At 43.5% G+C, this 16530-nt stretch overlaps 1 protein-coding gene across 2 annotated transcripts in view; it reads right to left on the bottom strand.

Moving 5' to 3' along the window:
• Nucleotides 1-16530, bottom strand: part of MAPKAP1 (MAPK associated protein 1) — a 185886-nt gene that overhangs the window by 127263 nt on the left and 42093 nt on the right. For both annotated transcript variants that reach the window (XM_069748506.1, XM_069748507.1), the window contains exons 3-4: nucleotides 12823-12912; nucleotides 10985-11130 (exon numbers count right to left, since the gene is read on the bottom strand). In XM_069748506.1, coding sequence (XP_069604607.1) covers nucleotides 10985-11130; nucleotides 12823-12912 — 236 coding nt within the window. The remainder of the gene's footprint in view (nucleotides 1-10984; nucleotides 11131-12822; nucleotides 12913-16530) is intronic.

The following is a 16530-nucleotide window of genomic DNA, read 5'->3' as shown; positions in this document are numbered from 1 at the left end:
GGGAAAAAAAAGAAGTTCTTCTTAAAGGGTCATTAGAAACAAGATATTTCTGGATGGCTCCACATGGATTCTAACCAATTCATTAAATTATTATTTTTTTTCCTATTCTCTAAAACTGATCTTTTAACCTTAGGTCATCAAGATTAGATTAGTGGGGGTGCAAAGAGCTGGACTCCACCAATCAGCTGTGTGAAGAGGCCATGGGGCTCCTGTTAGCGCCTTGTCCCCCTTATAGCTTAGCATGCACCACTGTACATTATACTGAAAGGAGTGGGACTGAGCTGTAATACCGAGCACAGCCACTATGACAAGTATGGAGCTGCCCTGTATGGGGGAATGTAGACAGTAACGGGGGCGCTGTGAATAGGCAGCAAAACCCTTCAAACAAATAATTTACAATGCAAAAAGTTAGTTCCCGAATACTCATGACTTTGCCTAAAGGCTAAACCATCAATTTCAACAAACTAGAAAACTCCTTTAAACTCTGTCATATTCTTTTGGCTAAGGGGACGATTTGAGCTTTAAAGTACAACGTCTGAATAGTGGAATGGAAGAACATGAGCAAAATCGATCCATTCTATGTCTATGGGAGCACCAGAGATAGCAGAGTAGATAGCCCTATAAGACAAGGAATAAAATGGTGTTGCGCACGTGCAGTCATCCATCGCTCCATTAACACATTGCACTTCGGAGCCCTTCACTCAAAATTGGGGAGGATCCCAGTGATCGGCGATTTATCACCAACCAAGTCACTCATGAAATGGAGATAAGCGTACAAAATTTTGGGAACATTTTTTTGGTCGTGCCTAAAATTAATTTTTTTTGTCTAAATCCTCATATCAGTACTCAAATTATAGGCCATAAAATAGAATTATTCTTACCGTTAATTCGGTTTCTAGGAACCTTCCACGACGGCATATGGAGGTTGCCTCTTTGCCCTAATGGGGAACAGGAAATGGAGAGGTTAAAAGGCCCTCCCACCTCCCTCTCACCAGTGACTTATAACTGAAAACCATAGCACCGGTTTACCTTAAATCCCAGATTTTAATCCAGGAGTATATAGGGAGGGAACTAGCGCCGTCGTGGAAGGTTCCTAGAAACCGAATTAACGGTAAGAATAATTCTATTTTCTCTAGTAACCTTCCACGACGGCATATGGAGGAATACCAACTAATATTGGCGCTAGGGAGGGACAACAGCCTGGAGAACTTTCCGGCCGAAGACTAAATCCTTGTTGGACATTACGTCTAGTCTGTAATGTCTGGTGAAAGTATGCAACGAAGACCACGTGGCTGCCCTGCAGATTTGCTCTGTTGATGCACCTGCTCTTTCTGCCCAAGAGACTGAGGTTGATCTAGTCGAATGAGCCTTGATTCCTACTGGAGGAGTTTTATCTTGAGCGAGATATGCTTCTGCTATTGCTTTCTTTATCCAGTTGGCAATAGTGCTTTTTGCTACTTTCTTTCCTTTATTTTGTCCTGATGGATGGACAAACAGATTCTGATCAATTCTGTACGAGCTGGTCTGCTCTAGGTAAAATAATACAATGCGTCTGACATCCAGAGTATGAAATTTCTCTTCTTTTGGATTTGTTGGATTCTGGCAAAAAGAAGGTAAAATGATTTCCTGAGAGCGGTGGAAATCTGATACGACCTTTGGAAGAAAAGAGGGGTCGAGGCGCAGTATTATAGAGTCATCACGGATAGACAAATATGGTTCTCTCATAGAGAGAGCCTGTAATTCTCCTACCCTCCTTGCTGAAGTAATGGCCACTAGAAAAATTGTTTTATAAATCAGATTTTTCTGCGAGCAGGAGGATAATGGTTCAAAGGGTGCACCTGTAAGTCCTTGTAATACCAGGTTCAGGTCCCATAAAGGTACTGTTATTTGTTTTTTAGGATTCATCCTAGAGGCTGATGTCATGAACCTCTTAATCCAGCGATGATTTGCCAGATCCTGGTCAAATATTGAACTGAGTGCGGAAACTTGTACTTTTAGGGTACTCGGCCTGAGGCCTATTTCTAGGCCTTTTTGTAAAAAATCTAGAATTTGCGACAGATTTGGATTAAGAGGATCTGGTACTTCGGGAAGACAAAAGGATGAAAATTTCTTCCAGATTTTATTATATATAGCAATGGTCACCGGTTTCCTTGATTTTTGAAGTGTGGAAACCACTGCTTCTGATAGTCCTTTGGCTCTCAACACCTGGGCTTCAGTAGCCATGCCGCCAGATTCCATTTGTGGACGTCTAGGAGATGTATTGGTCCTTGAGAGAGAAGATTTTCTTCCATCGGAAACTGGAATGGCCCATCCACTTGTAATTCCACAATCAGGTTGTACCAACTCCTCTTTGGCCACAAAGGAGCTACCAATATAGTTGGTGTACGTTCTTCCCGAATCTTCTGCAAGACCTTTGCCAATAACGGAATTGGTGGAAACGCATATGCCAGTCGAAAATTCCATTCCTGGGCCAATGCATCCACTCCTCTGGAGCCGTCTCTGGGGTTTAGGGAGAAGAATGCTTCGACTTTCGCATTTTGCCGAGATGCAAAAAGGTCGATTTCTGGAAGACCCCATTTGTCCACCAGCATTTCGAAACTTTGGTTGCTCAAACCCCATTCCCCAGGGTGAATGTCCTGACGGCTTAGATAATCCGCCTGAGTGTTGGATGAGCCTTTCAGGTGAACTGCTGTCAGGGATAACAGATGTCTTTCTGCCCAGGAACATATTCTGGCAGATAGTTTCTTCAGGTTGTTGCTTTTTGAACTGCCCTGATGTCTGATGTGAGCCACCGTGGTCACATTGTCCGAATATATTCGGACATGATGTCCCTTGATAAGATGACCCCCCATCAGGAGGGCTTCCTCTACAGCTTTTAGCTCTCTGTAGTTGGATGATTTTCTGCTCGTCGATTGATCCCAGAGCCCTTGGAGAGGTGTGTGATTTATCATGGCCCCCCAGCCTCTTTTGCTGGCATCTGTTGTGACCGTAATCAGAGGAATCTGAGACCAACTGACTCCTTTTTGTAAATTTTTCGGAGTCATCCACCATGCCAGAGAGGCCTTGACACAGCCCGGTGTGTATAGTCTCCTGTTCAAAGAACTGGGCTGACCATTCCAATTCTGTAGGATATGTGCCTGAAGAATCCTGGAATGGGCTTGGGCCCAGGGTACCGATTGGATGCAAGCTGTCATCGATCCTAGTAGAGACATGCCTTCTCTGATTGTAGGAGATCTGGTGTCTCTGAACATCTTGACTTTTGAAAGTAGAGTTAGACGATGTTCCAAAGGGAGGAAGGACATTTGTCTTGCAGAGTCCAGAAGAACTCCCAGGAATTTTCTGCATTTGGAGGGTCGTAGGTGAGATTTCTCTACATTCGGCACCCATCCCAGAGATGTCAGAATATCGAGGGTCTTTGATACATGAGACTCCAGAGATTGTTTGGTGGGAGCCACTAATAAAAGGTCGTCTAGGTATGGCACTATACAGACGCCTTGCCTCCGGATGAAGGAGACTACTTCCCCCATTACTTTGGAAAAAACTCTTGGAGCAGAGGAGATCCCAAATGGAAGGACGTTGAACTGATAGTGTTCTATCATATGTCCCTTCTGCACTGCAAACTTGAGATATTGGCGATGCCTCTGATGAATGGGGATGTGAAAGTAAGCATCTTTCAAATCGATAGTGGCCATGTAGGAGTGCGGGCTTATCAAGGGAATCGCATTTTTCACTGATTCCATCTTGAATTTCCGGTATTTGACATGCCGGTTGAGGCCCTTCAGATTTATAATAATACGGGACTCGCCCGATGGTTTGGGAACCAGAAATAGACGAGAGTAGTGTCCCCGATCCTTCTCTGATTCCGGAACCTGTGATATTACATTTGACATCTTCAGGGTCCTGAGACCCGACTCTAGAGTGGACTGGTCTTTCATAGAGGGAAGGGAGGTGATTTTTAGACCCCGTGGGGGAGAGGAGATGAGTTCTATTAGAAGACCCTCTTCGATGACCTTGAGGACCCAGGAGCAATTGGTAATTTTTTGCCACTGGGGAATAAAATCTGAGAGTCTCCCCCCCACCGGGTCGAAGTCACCGCTTCTCTTGTTGAGACTGCTGCTGCTGTTGCTGAGGGATAAGGATGTTTCTCCCGCCTCCCTTCGGGTAACTCCACCTCCCAGACTTGCCTTTCCCTCTCTGAGAGGTTTGGCCCTGAAAGGGACGAAAAAACTTCTTTTTGGGAGTTTTTTGCTCTGGGAGGGCTTTCTTTTTATCGGTTGCCTTCTCCAAGATGTCATCCAGGGAAGGTCCGAAGACATAATTACCTTTAAATGGTATGGCGCATAATTTAGCCTTGGAGGTGATGTCACCAGACCACATTTTTAACCAAAGCGCCCTTCTAGCCGAATTGGTCTGTACTAATGACCTGGCAGCAATTCTGATGGTTTCCATAGAAGAGTCTGCTAGAAAACCCGTGGCTCTAAGAAGACTGGGTAGTGATTCCAATAATTCAGCCCTAGATGTACCTTGGGATATATGAGATTCTAGTTCACCTAACCAACGAAAAAGTGCTCTAGCCACGCAGGTTGAAGCAATGTTGGCTTTGAGGGCTACCGAGGAGGTTTCCCACGATTTTTTTAACAGACTTTCAATTTTTCTGTCCATCGGGTCTTTCAATTGAGACGAGTCTTCAAATGGAAGAGCCGTTCTTTTAGCCACTCTTGCCACCTGTGAATCAACTTTCGGAACATCCCATTTAGTCAGATCTCCTTCTAGGGGGAATCTATGCTTCATCTCAGATGGAGTACTGAGACGTTTTTCAGGAAGTTCCCACTCCTGATCGATCATATCAGATATATTTGAGTGGATCGGGAACCCCACCCGTTTACCCTTGGATATACCGCCAAACATCTGGTCCTGTATGGACTGTGGTTCTGGCTCTTCCTCCAGCCCCATAGTACTGCGTACAGCAGCTACTAAATCCTCAACCCATTCTGAAGAGAAAAGGTATTTCCGAACTTCAGAGGTTATAGGGGACGTAGGTTCCTCCCGTCTACCCGAGGATGAGGCATAGGAGAGGTCTGATTCGGATTCAGAATCCTCCTCCTGGATTTTCCTTTTTTTAGCTGGGGAGGGTGGCTGTGGGGGTGGGGGGGTAAAGGCCGCTAGGGAGGATTGCACCTCTTGTTTGACCAAGGAGCGTATTTCTTCTAATAAAGAAGGTTGCTCTGCCCTGACAATCTTGTCAGTACAGGTCTTGCAGAGTTTTTTCTCCCAAGTTGGTGGCAGCTTAACGTTACAGATGGCACACTTCTTTTTTGTAGTAGTTTTGGGGGTAGACTTTTCTCCCTGCAATGAGAGGGGAGAGGGAGTCATGCTAATAGTAATATCCCAAAAATACCATCTAAGGACCCCTTGTCCCTGCAACACTTACTGTGGCAGGGGCAGCGCTGGGCTCTGCAGGTGCAGGGCAGGTACTGCTCTCCATGATAGGATAGTCTTACCTGCGACGTCTTCTGGCAGGTTTTATGCTCTAAGGCATGTCCCAGCCCCCAGCGATTGGAATTCCTCCTCCCCTCCATGGCCCAGGGTGGAGGACGCCGTCCTGCACGAGATGCCGCCGGCGGAAGTGTCTCTAGGCGCCCAGAGAAGACCGGAAGTGACGCGCGCGCTCACTTCCGGGTTGCCAGCGGCATGCTGGAGGAGAGGACACCGGAGAGCTCCAGGAGGACTCCGGATAGGAACACTAGCCTGCTTTGCCCTCACGGGGGCGCGGGAAGGCTAGGACCAGGTCCCGAGGACACCGCAGCGCGGCGCGACGGGAGCAGCATAATCGGGAAGGGGAGGTAAGAAAAACGACCCCATGCTGCCCGGTTATAGATTTTTAGGCAGAGCCTGCATAGCAGTAGTTACCGGCCACCACTGCATATGAAGTAAACCTCTCCTGTCCCATGGGGAACAGGAAAGACACTGGTGAGAGGGAGGTGGGAGGGCCTTTTAACCTCTCCATTTCCTGTTCCCCATTAGGGCAAAGAGGCAACCTCCATATGCCGTCGTGGAAGGTTACTAGAGAAAAAGATCTTAAAAAACTCATAAGAGTAGGGTTATATTAGGGAATTGCTATATCCTCCCCGTATGAATGGTTGGCATGCAATACCCCACTCTCCCTGTAGTGGCCACTGCAGCAGGAGAATATAGCAAGATGCTGCTGATTGACACAATCATCTGACTTCAATTTCAAAAGGTATTGTCTTGATGGGACCGAATAGATGTGGTCGTGCGAATGTCCAAAAAGTAGACAGTGGGCACAAACACCCTTCTTTTTCAATGGCTTTGTGTGTTTCAAATATATTTGTCAAGCTCAAGTTGTAAATTTTTTCATCAGCCAGAGTCACCACAGTCTAGACCCCCTGGAGATTCTTCTAATGCTTCCTGTAAAGAAGTTAAATCCTCCAAGGTTCTCCTCCGATGGGTCTGTAACTCATTATGGGGGTCACAATGGCCACAAAGAGCAGCCGGAACTGCAGAATTAATAGCGATGTCTCATTCAAGCCTTTTAAATGGCTCCGTGTATCCCTAATTATCTGAATGGTGCTCAATGTAAGAGCAGCAGGCAAAAAAAAAATGGTATTTAAGGACCGCACATCCCAAAATGCTGCTAAAAGCCATTAACCAGCGAGTGTTAATTGGAGCCATATTCATATTCATTTGCACTCCGGGCCCTGATAAAATATTTCCCAAGGTACGCTTTAAAAGGAGTCTTAATTTAAGGAACTGCTACAATCAACACTTATGAAAATTAACAGCTGAGTAATTAGCGCTCATGAATTATGCCATAGATCGGGCTCGCAGGCGTGGGGGACGTCGGAGCTGATGAACCGGCTGGGTCTTCTGAGGGTCCCCTGAAACAGGATTAACCCCTTGCATCCGGAAGTCACATGCAGGAAAAAGTTAATTCGAGGCCTCTTTGAATAACATCAGATGGATTTTATCTAATGGGTCGCAAGTTACAGGAGACTGCAAAGTAGACATCATAAACTACGATCGAATCACAATGAATGTAATGATATCATTGGGCATTGAAAATGCCGTCCATCATACACGTTCTGCGAGGTTATTTCTCATCATACCTAAACCTTGGCATGAAGTAACTATTGATATCCCAGCACTGGGACACAGCTAAAAGTTTGTCCGAGGCCTCTTTGGATAACACCAGATGGATTTTATCTGATGGGTCGCAAGTTACAGGAGACTGCGAAGTGGACATCATAAACTACGATCGAATCAAAATAAATAAATTGTATTATTTAGCATTGATGTTGTCCCAGCAATGGGCCACAGCTATATCCACAGAGGACACCAGGGAGGACAGGTGAGACATGTGCTAAAACCCGAGAATACAGACTAAAGGGCTCGATTCATCAAGACTAAAGCTGTGCCTCATGGAGTAAGATATGTGGCGTAGCAAACGCTGACGCTTGTGAACAATTTGAGGAGCGGTGGTTGCCAGGCCCACACCACCGCTTCACCCACCAGGTCCCCACCTCCGCTTCACCCACCAGGCCCCCCACCTCCGCTTCAACCACCAGGTCCCCACCTCCGCTTCACCCACCAGGTCCCCACCTCCGCTTCACCCACCAGGCCCCCCACCTCCGCTTCAACCACCAGGTCCTCACCTCCCCTTCAACCACCAGGTCCTCACCTCCCCTTCACCCACCAGGTCCTCACCTCCCCTTCACCCACCAGGTCCCCACCTCCGCTTCAACCACCAGGTCCTCACCTCCCCTTCACCCACCAGGTCCCCACCTCCGCTTCACCCACCAGGTCCCCACCTCCCCTTCACCCACCAGGTCCCCACCTCCCCTTCACCCACCAGGTCCCCACCTCCCCTTCACCCACCAGGTCCCCACCTCCCCTTCACCCACCAGGTCCCCACCTCCCCTTCACCCACCAGGTCCCCACCTCCCCTTCACCCACCAGGTCCCCACCTCCGCTTTACCCACCAGGCCCCCCACCTCCGCTTCACCCACCAGGTCCCCACCTCCGTTTCACCCACCAGGCCCACACCTCCGTTTCACCCACCAGGCCCACACCTCCGTTTCACCCACCAGGCCCACACCTCCGTTTCACCCACCAGGCCCACACCTCCCCCTCACCCACTTTGTTGGAACTGAGCAAAAATAGTGTGACAACACCAAAAGTTGCAAAAGTTTACTGCAACTTTACAAAACTCTATATGCCACACTACAGAGGTAAACGGTTTAATGAATCCGGCCTTGTAAACACCCCGGCCGCTCACTGCGCAGGTGAATGCAGTACTGCCCCATTGAAGTAAATGGAGCCATGCTGCGCAGCTCAATGCACAACTGGGTGGCTGAAAGCATGGAGAAATCAGTACTGTGGCCCCGTCATTCTCAAGATCAGTGGTGGCTTCTCTCTCAAAGAACAAATGCAATAGGCCAGATTCTTGGAAACCCCCACCATCATCTGACAGGAGGAGACCCCGTACAGATTAGACTGTTGGCCGATGCTACTAATATCGGAGGGTTTGGCCGTTGTATGATAAGCGCCTTGCAGAGTATCTGTGGTTTTATTTATTTTTTTATGAATAAATAGTACAGGTAAAAACAATAAACTTTGTAACATATCTTATAAGAGAAATCAGCTTCTTTCTCCTCCTGGACTGATCTTTCACTCAGTAAATTCTGTATTCAGTGGTAAAATCTGCCTCCAGTGAAGACAGATTTCCTCATTACGGACATAGGAGGAGAGTTGGTGCTCATAAACTTCTATGGAGGTTGGAGGAGCCAGACGGACATTCTGCGGCACATTCAACTGACATGACAGTTACAGTTTAAACTTTTTTTTTTAAGCAGCAACAGCGAAAAATGTGCATTCACCAAAGACAAATTGTACCACTGAATATAGAGTATAGACAGTGATCAATCAGTCCAGGAGGAGCAAGGAGCAGCTTTCTCTGATAAGATACAGTCATGGCCAAAAGTGTTGGCACCCTTGAAATTGTTCCTGAAAATAAAGTATTTCTCCCAGAATATTATTGCACATGTTTTGTCATACACATTTATTTCCTTTGTGTGTACTGGAACAACACAAAAAAATGAGAAAGAGACAAATTGGACAGAATTTCACACAAAACCCCACAAATGGGTAGGAGAAATTTGTTTTCAGCCTTAACTTAATATTCGGTTGCACACTCATTAGAACAAATAACTGCAATCCATCACGTCTTATAATGATCAACAAGCTTCTTACACCCCTCACCTGGAATTTTGGACCACTCTTCTTTTGCAAACTGCTCCCGGTCTCTCATATTTGAAGGCGCCTTCTCTCAAAAGCAATTTTAAGATCTCTCCACTGGTGTTCAATGGGATTTAGATCTGGACTCATTGATGACCACTTCAGAGCTCTCCAGGACTTTGCTTCCATACATTTATGGGTGCGTCTCGCAGTATGTTTTGGGCCATTGTTCTGCCAGAAGACCCATGACCTAGGATGCAAGCCCAACTTTCTGACACTCTGCACTAAATTTTGACCCAAACTCCTTTGGTAAGCTTCAGATTTCATGATGTCTTGCACACAGTCAAGGCATCGAATGCCAAAGGCAGCAATCCAACCCCAAAAAAAACATCTTTGAATCTCCACCATATTTGACTGTAGGTACAGTGTTCTTTTCTTTGGAAGCCTCATTCCATTTTCGGTAAACAGCAGAATGATGCGATTTACCAAAAATCTCAATTTTGGTCTCACCTATCCAGAAAACGCTTTCCCAGAACGATTTTGGCTTACTCACGTATAATGTGGAAAACTGCAGTCTAGCTCTTTGTCTCTGTGTCAGCAGTGAGGTCCTCCTGGGTCTCCTGTCATAGTGTTTCACTTCATTCAAATGTCGACGGATAGTGTGCGCTGACACTGATGCACCCTGAGCCTGCAGGACAACTTGATTGGGGCTGCTTATCCATCATCCAGACTATCCTGCGTTGCAACCTTTTATCAATTTTTCGCTGCCTGCCATGTGCAGGGAGATTACCTACAGTGCCATGGTTCATGATTATGTTGCGCACTGTGAACAAAGGAACATCAAAGATCTCTGGAGATGGACTTGTAATCTTCAGATTGTTAAAAATTTTCAACAATTCTGGTTCTCAAGTACTCAGACAGTTCTCTTCTCCTCTTTCTGTTCTCCATACTTAGTGTGGCACACAGACACACAATGCAAAGATTGACTCAACTTCTCTTCCTTTTTATCTGGCTTCAAGTGTGATTTTCAATTTAGCCTCACCTATTACTTGCCATAGGTGAGTTTGAACAAACATCACATGCTTGAAACAAAGTTGTTTACCTGCTATTTTGTCCAGCTCATTTTTGGGGTTTGGTGTGAAATTAGGTCCAATTTGTCTTTTCTTCTGTCTTTTAGAGGTGTTCCAATTCAACGGAAAGAACCAACGGATTTCCGATGGCAAATCCTTTTATTCTCTGGGAGACAAGCCGTTGCCAGAAGAACAGTCGCGTTATAGACACAAGAGTTCTCAAGAGAGTGGTGGGTGCTCGCCTGGGGATCAGTGGAGGTCCAATCACTTGAATCTCCACCGATTCCAAAAACATGGCTCTGAAATACTCTACCAGATTAGAGAGGGGGTCACTTTACGTCTCTGTTCAGATGGAGAAGTCACATGTATGATAGATCGGTTTTCAAACAGATCATGATGGATGCTGCAGACTTATATTTTCACATTATGCTTTTCATGCCATCAAATACAAAAGGTAGAATGTACTACAAAAAGCATTAATTGATGAGCAGCAGATGTAATAATCCCCACTTATTTCATGAGTGCACTCAGGACCGAAACCCTCCAAACGAGTCATGCAAACTGCACAACAACTGATGAGACGTTTCAAGAACATTTTTGGGAAACCTCTACTAAATGAAACCCCTTTTAGAGCAAGTGCGTAGAGGACTGATCCATACCTTGCCATCAAATTTGGAGTATTCATTGAACGGGTTGTTCAGCTGGAGCGGGCACTGCTCCAAGCGCACAGACAGTATGGACGGCTTCATGCTGCGTTGGATTTTTTCTATGATTTCTTTCTTTTCAAACAATGAACTCAATTCCTCTGTTGCAAAAAAAATAAAAACAATTAAATTTGCATCTTTGTATTGTAAATATTACAGTAATAAAAGCAAGTTTTAACATAGTAAGTTGCATCAATTAACAATTCCATAAATACACTGTTATCATCTTAAACCTAGAGTGTGCCTGTTTGTTGGAGCAGGCTCAGAAGCTGAGCCCGCAGCACACGGGGCAGATGCCGGCAGGATTACAAAGCCGATATCGGTCTTTAACATCAGCAATCAGAGACACCGCCGATGGCTGCTAATCTCTTAAATGACACCATCAATCACAATGGCATTAAAAGTGCCACCATCCGCCCTGGCATTCATTTGAGCGCCCGTCAGCCCCCATGTGACACGAGCGCAAGGTGCCAATTATTTCTCCAGTCATGTACAACCATAGCCTGGGCCTCAGAGGAGACTGATTTTGCACAATATACTGCACTGTATGCTATAAAATGAAAAAATGATGAAAAAAAAGCTTAAAAAAAAAAAAAAAAAAAGACGAAACAAAACGAACACAAAAAAAAAAAAAAAAATCGAATCACCTTCCTTTCTCCCCAGTTTTTTTTTTTTTAAGTATAGTGCCCATAGTGGCCCGATCTATCAAAACATTGGAAATTAATTAACGTGATCAGTAAATGATGTAAAAGACAAAGTAAATTGAAAAGTCAGAATTTGGTTTTTTAATTTTATATTACCATAATTCAATACATTCAACCTATAAAATCTACTATAAATCCTATGATGTAACAGTACAGCGTCACATGACAAAACCAGTACAATCTGTCTGCTGGGTGTTATCCACTGTATATAGAGGTGTTATCAGTCATTGTACAGGAGGAGGAGGTGAGCTGTGACATCTATTGTGAATGGTGGATCCTGTGTTACCTACTGTATATAGAGGTGTTATCAGTCATAGTACAGGAGGAGAAGGTGAGCTGTGATATCACCTATTGTGAATGGTGGACCCTGTGTTATCTATTGTATATAGAGGTGTTATCAGCCACTGTACAGGAGGAGGAGGTGAGCTGTGACATCACCTATTGTGAATGGTGGATCCTGTGTTATCTACTGTATATAGAGGTGTTATCAGCCATTGTACAGGAGGAGGAGGTGAGCTGTGACATCACCTATTGTGAATGGTGTATCCTGTGTTATCTACTGTATATAGAGGTTTTATCACTCATTGTACAGGAGGAGGAGGTGAGCTGTGACATCATCTATTGTGAATAGTGGATCCTGTGTTATCTACTGTATATAGAGGTGTTATCTGTCATTGTACAGGAGGAGGTGAGCTGTGACATCACCTATTGTGAATGGTGGATCATGTGTTATCTACTGTGCACAGAAATATCAGACATGTAATCCTGCCTTCTTAACAGAACAGAAAGCATGAGTGTAGTATAGGGACTAATAACCGGTGTGAGAATAACAAGATTTCTTTTTTTCCCCATATTGTAATATGGATAGCTGTAAAAAAATTATAAAAAATATAAAATACCTTTAACATAAAAACATGATTTAAACAACAGGTTTCCAATGACACATTCCTTTTGTCAGGCGTAGGTTCACATCTCTAGGTTGCAGACCTGCGGTGTGTTTTTCATGTGCTGTACGCGTCACATCCCCATATTTCCAGCCCCATCTTTTCCCGTAGATCAGACCCCCGGGGTGACAATGGGAGCCGTTACCTGAATGGCTTGTGTTCCGATCTTTCCATTGTACATTCTTGCATCTGATCTGGTTCTGCCTTTCCTTCCGTAGACGCTCGAGTTTCTGAGCTGAAAGCCAGAACGATGAGAGAAAAAACAAAAATCACTTTGTCAATGAAACTTTCCCGGGAGATCACAATTAATTCCAATTTCATGAATATTTCATAACGCATGTATAGAAAGATGGGAGAAGAGGGGACGGCGGGGAGGGAGGATTTCCACAGAGGCAGAGGAAGAAGGCATAAAATTTTTTAAAGCTGACACAAAGTTCAGAAAAATACCAACAAAAACAGGAAAATGTTCTTGATTTATAATTGAAATTAGGGGACATAAAACATTAATACAGACCATAAAGATAGTATTAACATAGAAGCGAATCGTAAAACGTGAAAACTTGCGTGATTAATAGGACACTTCGTTATATAAATCATTAATAACGGTCTTAAAGGAATTTTAATGTACAAAATGAAGTCCCCGCGAATGTTACCGAGTGTGCATAAAATTACAGATATGAATTACGTGCCCCCGTTTCAAAAATTAAAGATAAATGAACTCGGGGCTCCGACTATTAAAGTTTTAAATGTAAAATCTTTTATCTGGAAATCAAGAAAAATTATAAAATGTCAGGGCTATATAAATTAGCGGCGTTTTTCTATGGTAGGACGGAACGGTTTATAGGTAATAAAGGAGGTGATTTGTATCCGCAGCAACATTAGTCAAATGTGTAGGGGAAGCCAGACACCGAGGAAGATATTTTTATTTTATATGTTTTTCTTTTTACCTTAAAGGAGTATTCCCATTGCCAAGATCCTATCCTAATACATGTAGTAGGTATAATAATAATAATAATAATAATAATAATAATAATAATAATAATAATAATAATAATAATAAATATTAGCAAATCCAATTAGAAATGGAGTTTAGTTCTTCTGATTAGCTATGTTGTTTACCCAATGTGCAGGGTATTGCAGCTTAGGTATCCATGGTTACGACAACTCATCTAGTAACAGTTACTTGTTAGTGGTCATAACCATGGATTCCTAAGACAATTCCCAGTACATGGGGTAAGCAACATAGCAAATCAGAAGAACTATATCCTACATTTCTAATTGGAGGTATTTGCTAATAATAATATTATTATTATTATTATTATTATTATTATTATTATTATTAACTACATATTGGGGTAGGATCTTTAACCCCTTACCGGCATCGGACGTACTATACCGTTCCGATGCCGGCTCCCCTGCTTTGATGCAGGGCTCCGCGGTGAGCCCGCACCAAAGCCGGGACATGTCAGCTGTTTTGAACAGCTGACATGTGCCCGTAATAGGCGCGGGCAGAATCGCGATCTGCCCGCACCTATTAACTAGTTAAATGCCGCTGTCAAACGCAGACAGCGGCATTTAACTACCGCTTCCAGCCGGGCGGCCGGAAATGACGTCATCGCCGACCCCCGTCACATGATCGGGGGTCGGCGATGCTTGTGAATGGTAACCATAGAGGTCCTTGAGACCTCTATGGTTACTGATTGCCCGTCGCTGTGAGCGCCACCCTGTGGTCGGCGCTCACAGCACACGTGCAATTCTGCTACATAGCAGCGATCAGCAGATCGCTGCTATGTAGAAGAGCCGATCGTGCTGTGCCTGCTTCTAGCCTCTCATGGAGGCTATTGAAGTATGGCAAAAGTAAAAAAAAAAAAAAGTTTAAAAAAATTTGAAAAAAATAAAAAAAAACATAAAAGTTTAAATCACCCCCCTTTTGCCCCAATCAAAATAAATCAATAAAAAAAATATCAAATCTACGCATATTTGGTATCGCCGCGCTCAGAATCGCCCGATCTATCAATTAAAAAAAAGTATTAACCTGATCGCTAAACAGCGTAGCGGGAAAAAAATTCGAAACGCCAGAATTACGTTTTTTTTGGTCGCCGCGACATTGCATTAAAATGCAATAACGGGCGATCAAAAGAACGTATCTGCACCGAAATGCTATAATTAAAAACGTCATCTCGGCACGCAAAAAATAAGCCCTCAACCGACCCCAGATGATGAAAAATGGAGACGCTACGAGTATCGGAAAATGGCGCAATTTTTTTTTTTTTTTTTTTTTAGCAAAGTTTGGAATTTTTTTTCACCACTTAGATAAAAAATAACCTAGTCATGTTTGGTGTCTATGAACTCGTAATGACCTGGAGAATCATAATGGCAGGTCAGTTTTAGCATTTAGTGAACCTAGCAAAAAAGCCAAACAAAAAACCAATGTGGGATTGCACTTTTTTTGCAATTTCACCGCACTTGGAATTTTTTTCCCGTTTTCTAGTACACGACATGCTAAAACCAATGATGTCGTTCAAAAGTACAACTCGTCCCGCAAAAAATAAGCCCTCACATGGCAAAATTGACGGAAAAATAAAAAAGTTATGGCTCTGGGAAGGAGGGGAGCGAAAAACGAACACGGAAAAACGAAAAATCCCCCGGTCATGAAGGGGTTAATACCCCTTTAAAGATGCATAGCTTAAAATGTCAAGGGATAACCCTAAAAATTAGTCCCTGGATGGACAAATGTTGGCCGAAAAGCTTCACACAGCAAAAGGGGTGAAATGAACAATCCACCACCCAATAAAAAAAATTAGGTAAAATAAAGCATAAAATAAGTACCGTAAATAAAATTATGTATAAGAAGCAGAACATTAATACAGTTTTCTCTCCTGCTACGTAAATACTTTGGAAAGACCATAATTTTTTTTTTTCTTAAAACTATGCTTCTTGTTGTTCCTTGTTATCTCACCAGGAAAAAAAATGAATTAGTGGACGAAAAAAACATTGTTTGTACTGAAAAGGTTCCTACGTGGCCCGACATGGTTATCACGGATTGGGCAGGGTCAGGGTGTGAAGAAATACACCCAAAGCACAAGCGGAATAGTAACGTCCAGTTGTCAATTCCCCGACCAAGAGGAATAACAGAGGAACAGCACAACACGAAGATGGAATAAAATATTAGCCAGCATTGTTATTCCATGGGGAAATAGAAATACTACAGTAAATTAAAAAGGAGAAAAAATAATTTATTTTTCATGGTAAACTTTCCACCAGGTGGCGTGGTTGCACTATAACCAAATATACAGAGATTACAAAAGGATTTTCTTTTTTTTTTTTTCTTTTTTTTACTTCTATTATAAAAAATATTAAGAGGGCAGATTTATATACAGTCATGGCCAAAAGTATTGACACCCCTGCAATTCTGTCAGATAATACTCATTTTCTTCCTGAAAGTGATTGCAAACACAAATTATTTGGTATTATCGTCCTTTAATTTGTCTTAAATGAAAAAAAAAAAAACACAAAAAGAATTGTCCTAAAGCCAAATTGGATATAATTCCACACCAAACATAAAAAGGGGGTGGACAAAAGTATTGGCACTGTTTGAAAAATCATGTGATGCTTCTCTAATTAGTGTAATTAACAGCACCTGTAACTTACCTGTGGCACCTAACAGGTGTTGGCAATAACTAATTCACACTTGCAGCCAGTTGACATGGATTAAAGTTGACTCAACCTCTATCCTGTGTCCTTATGTGTACCACACTGAGCATGGAGAAAAGAAAGAAGACCAAAGAACTGTCTGAGGACTTGAGAAACCAAATTGTGAGGAAGCATGAGCAATCTCAAGGCTACAAGTCCA

The sequence above is a fragment of the Ranitomeya imitator genome, chromosome 2 (assembly GCF_032444005.1).
Source record: "Ranitomeya imitator isolate aRanImi1 chromosome 2, aRanImi1.pri, whole genome shotgun sequence".
Lineage (NCBI taxonomy): Eukaryota > Metazoa > Chordata > Amphibia > Anura > Dendrobatidae > Ranitomeya > Ranitomeya imitator.
The sequence above is the reverse complement of the archived record's forward strand: the minus strand, read 5'-3'. Positions and strand labels throughout refer to the sequence as shown.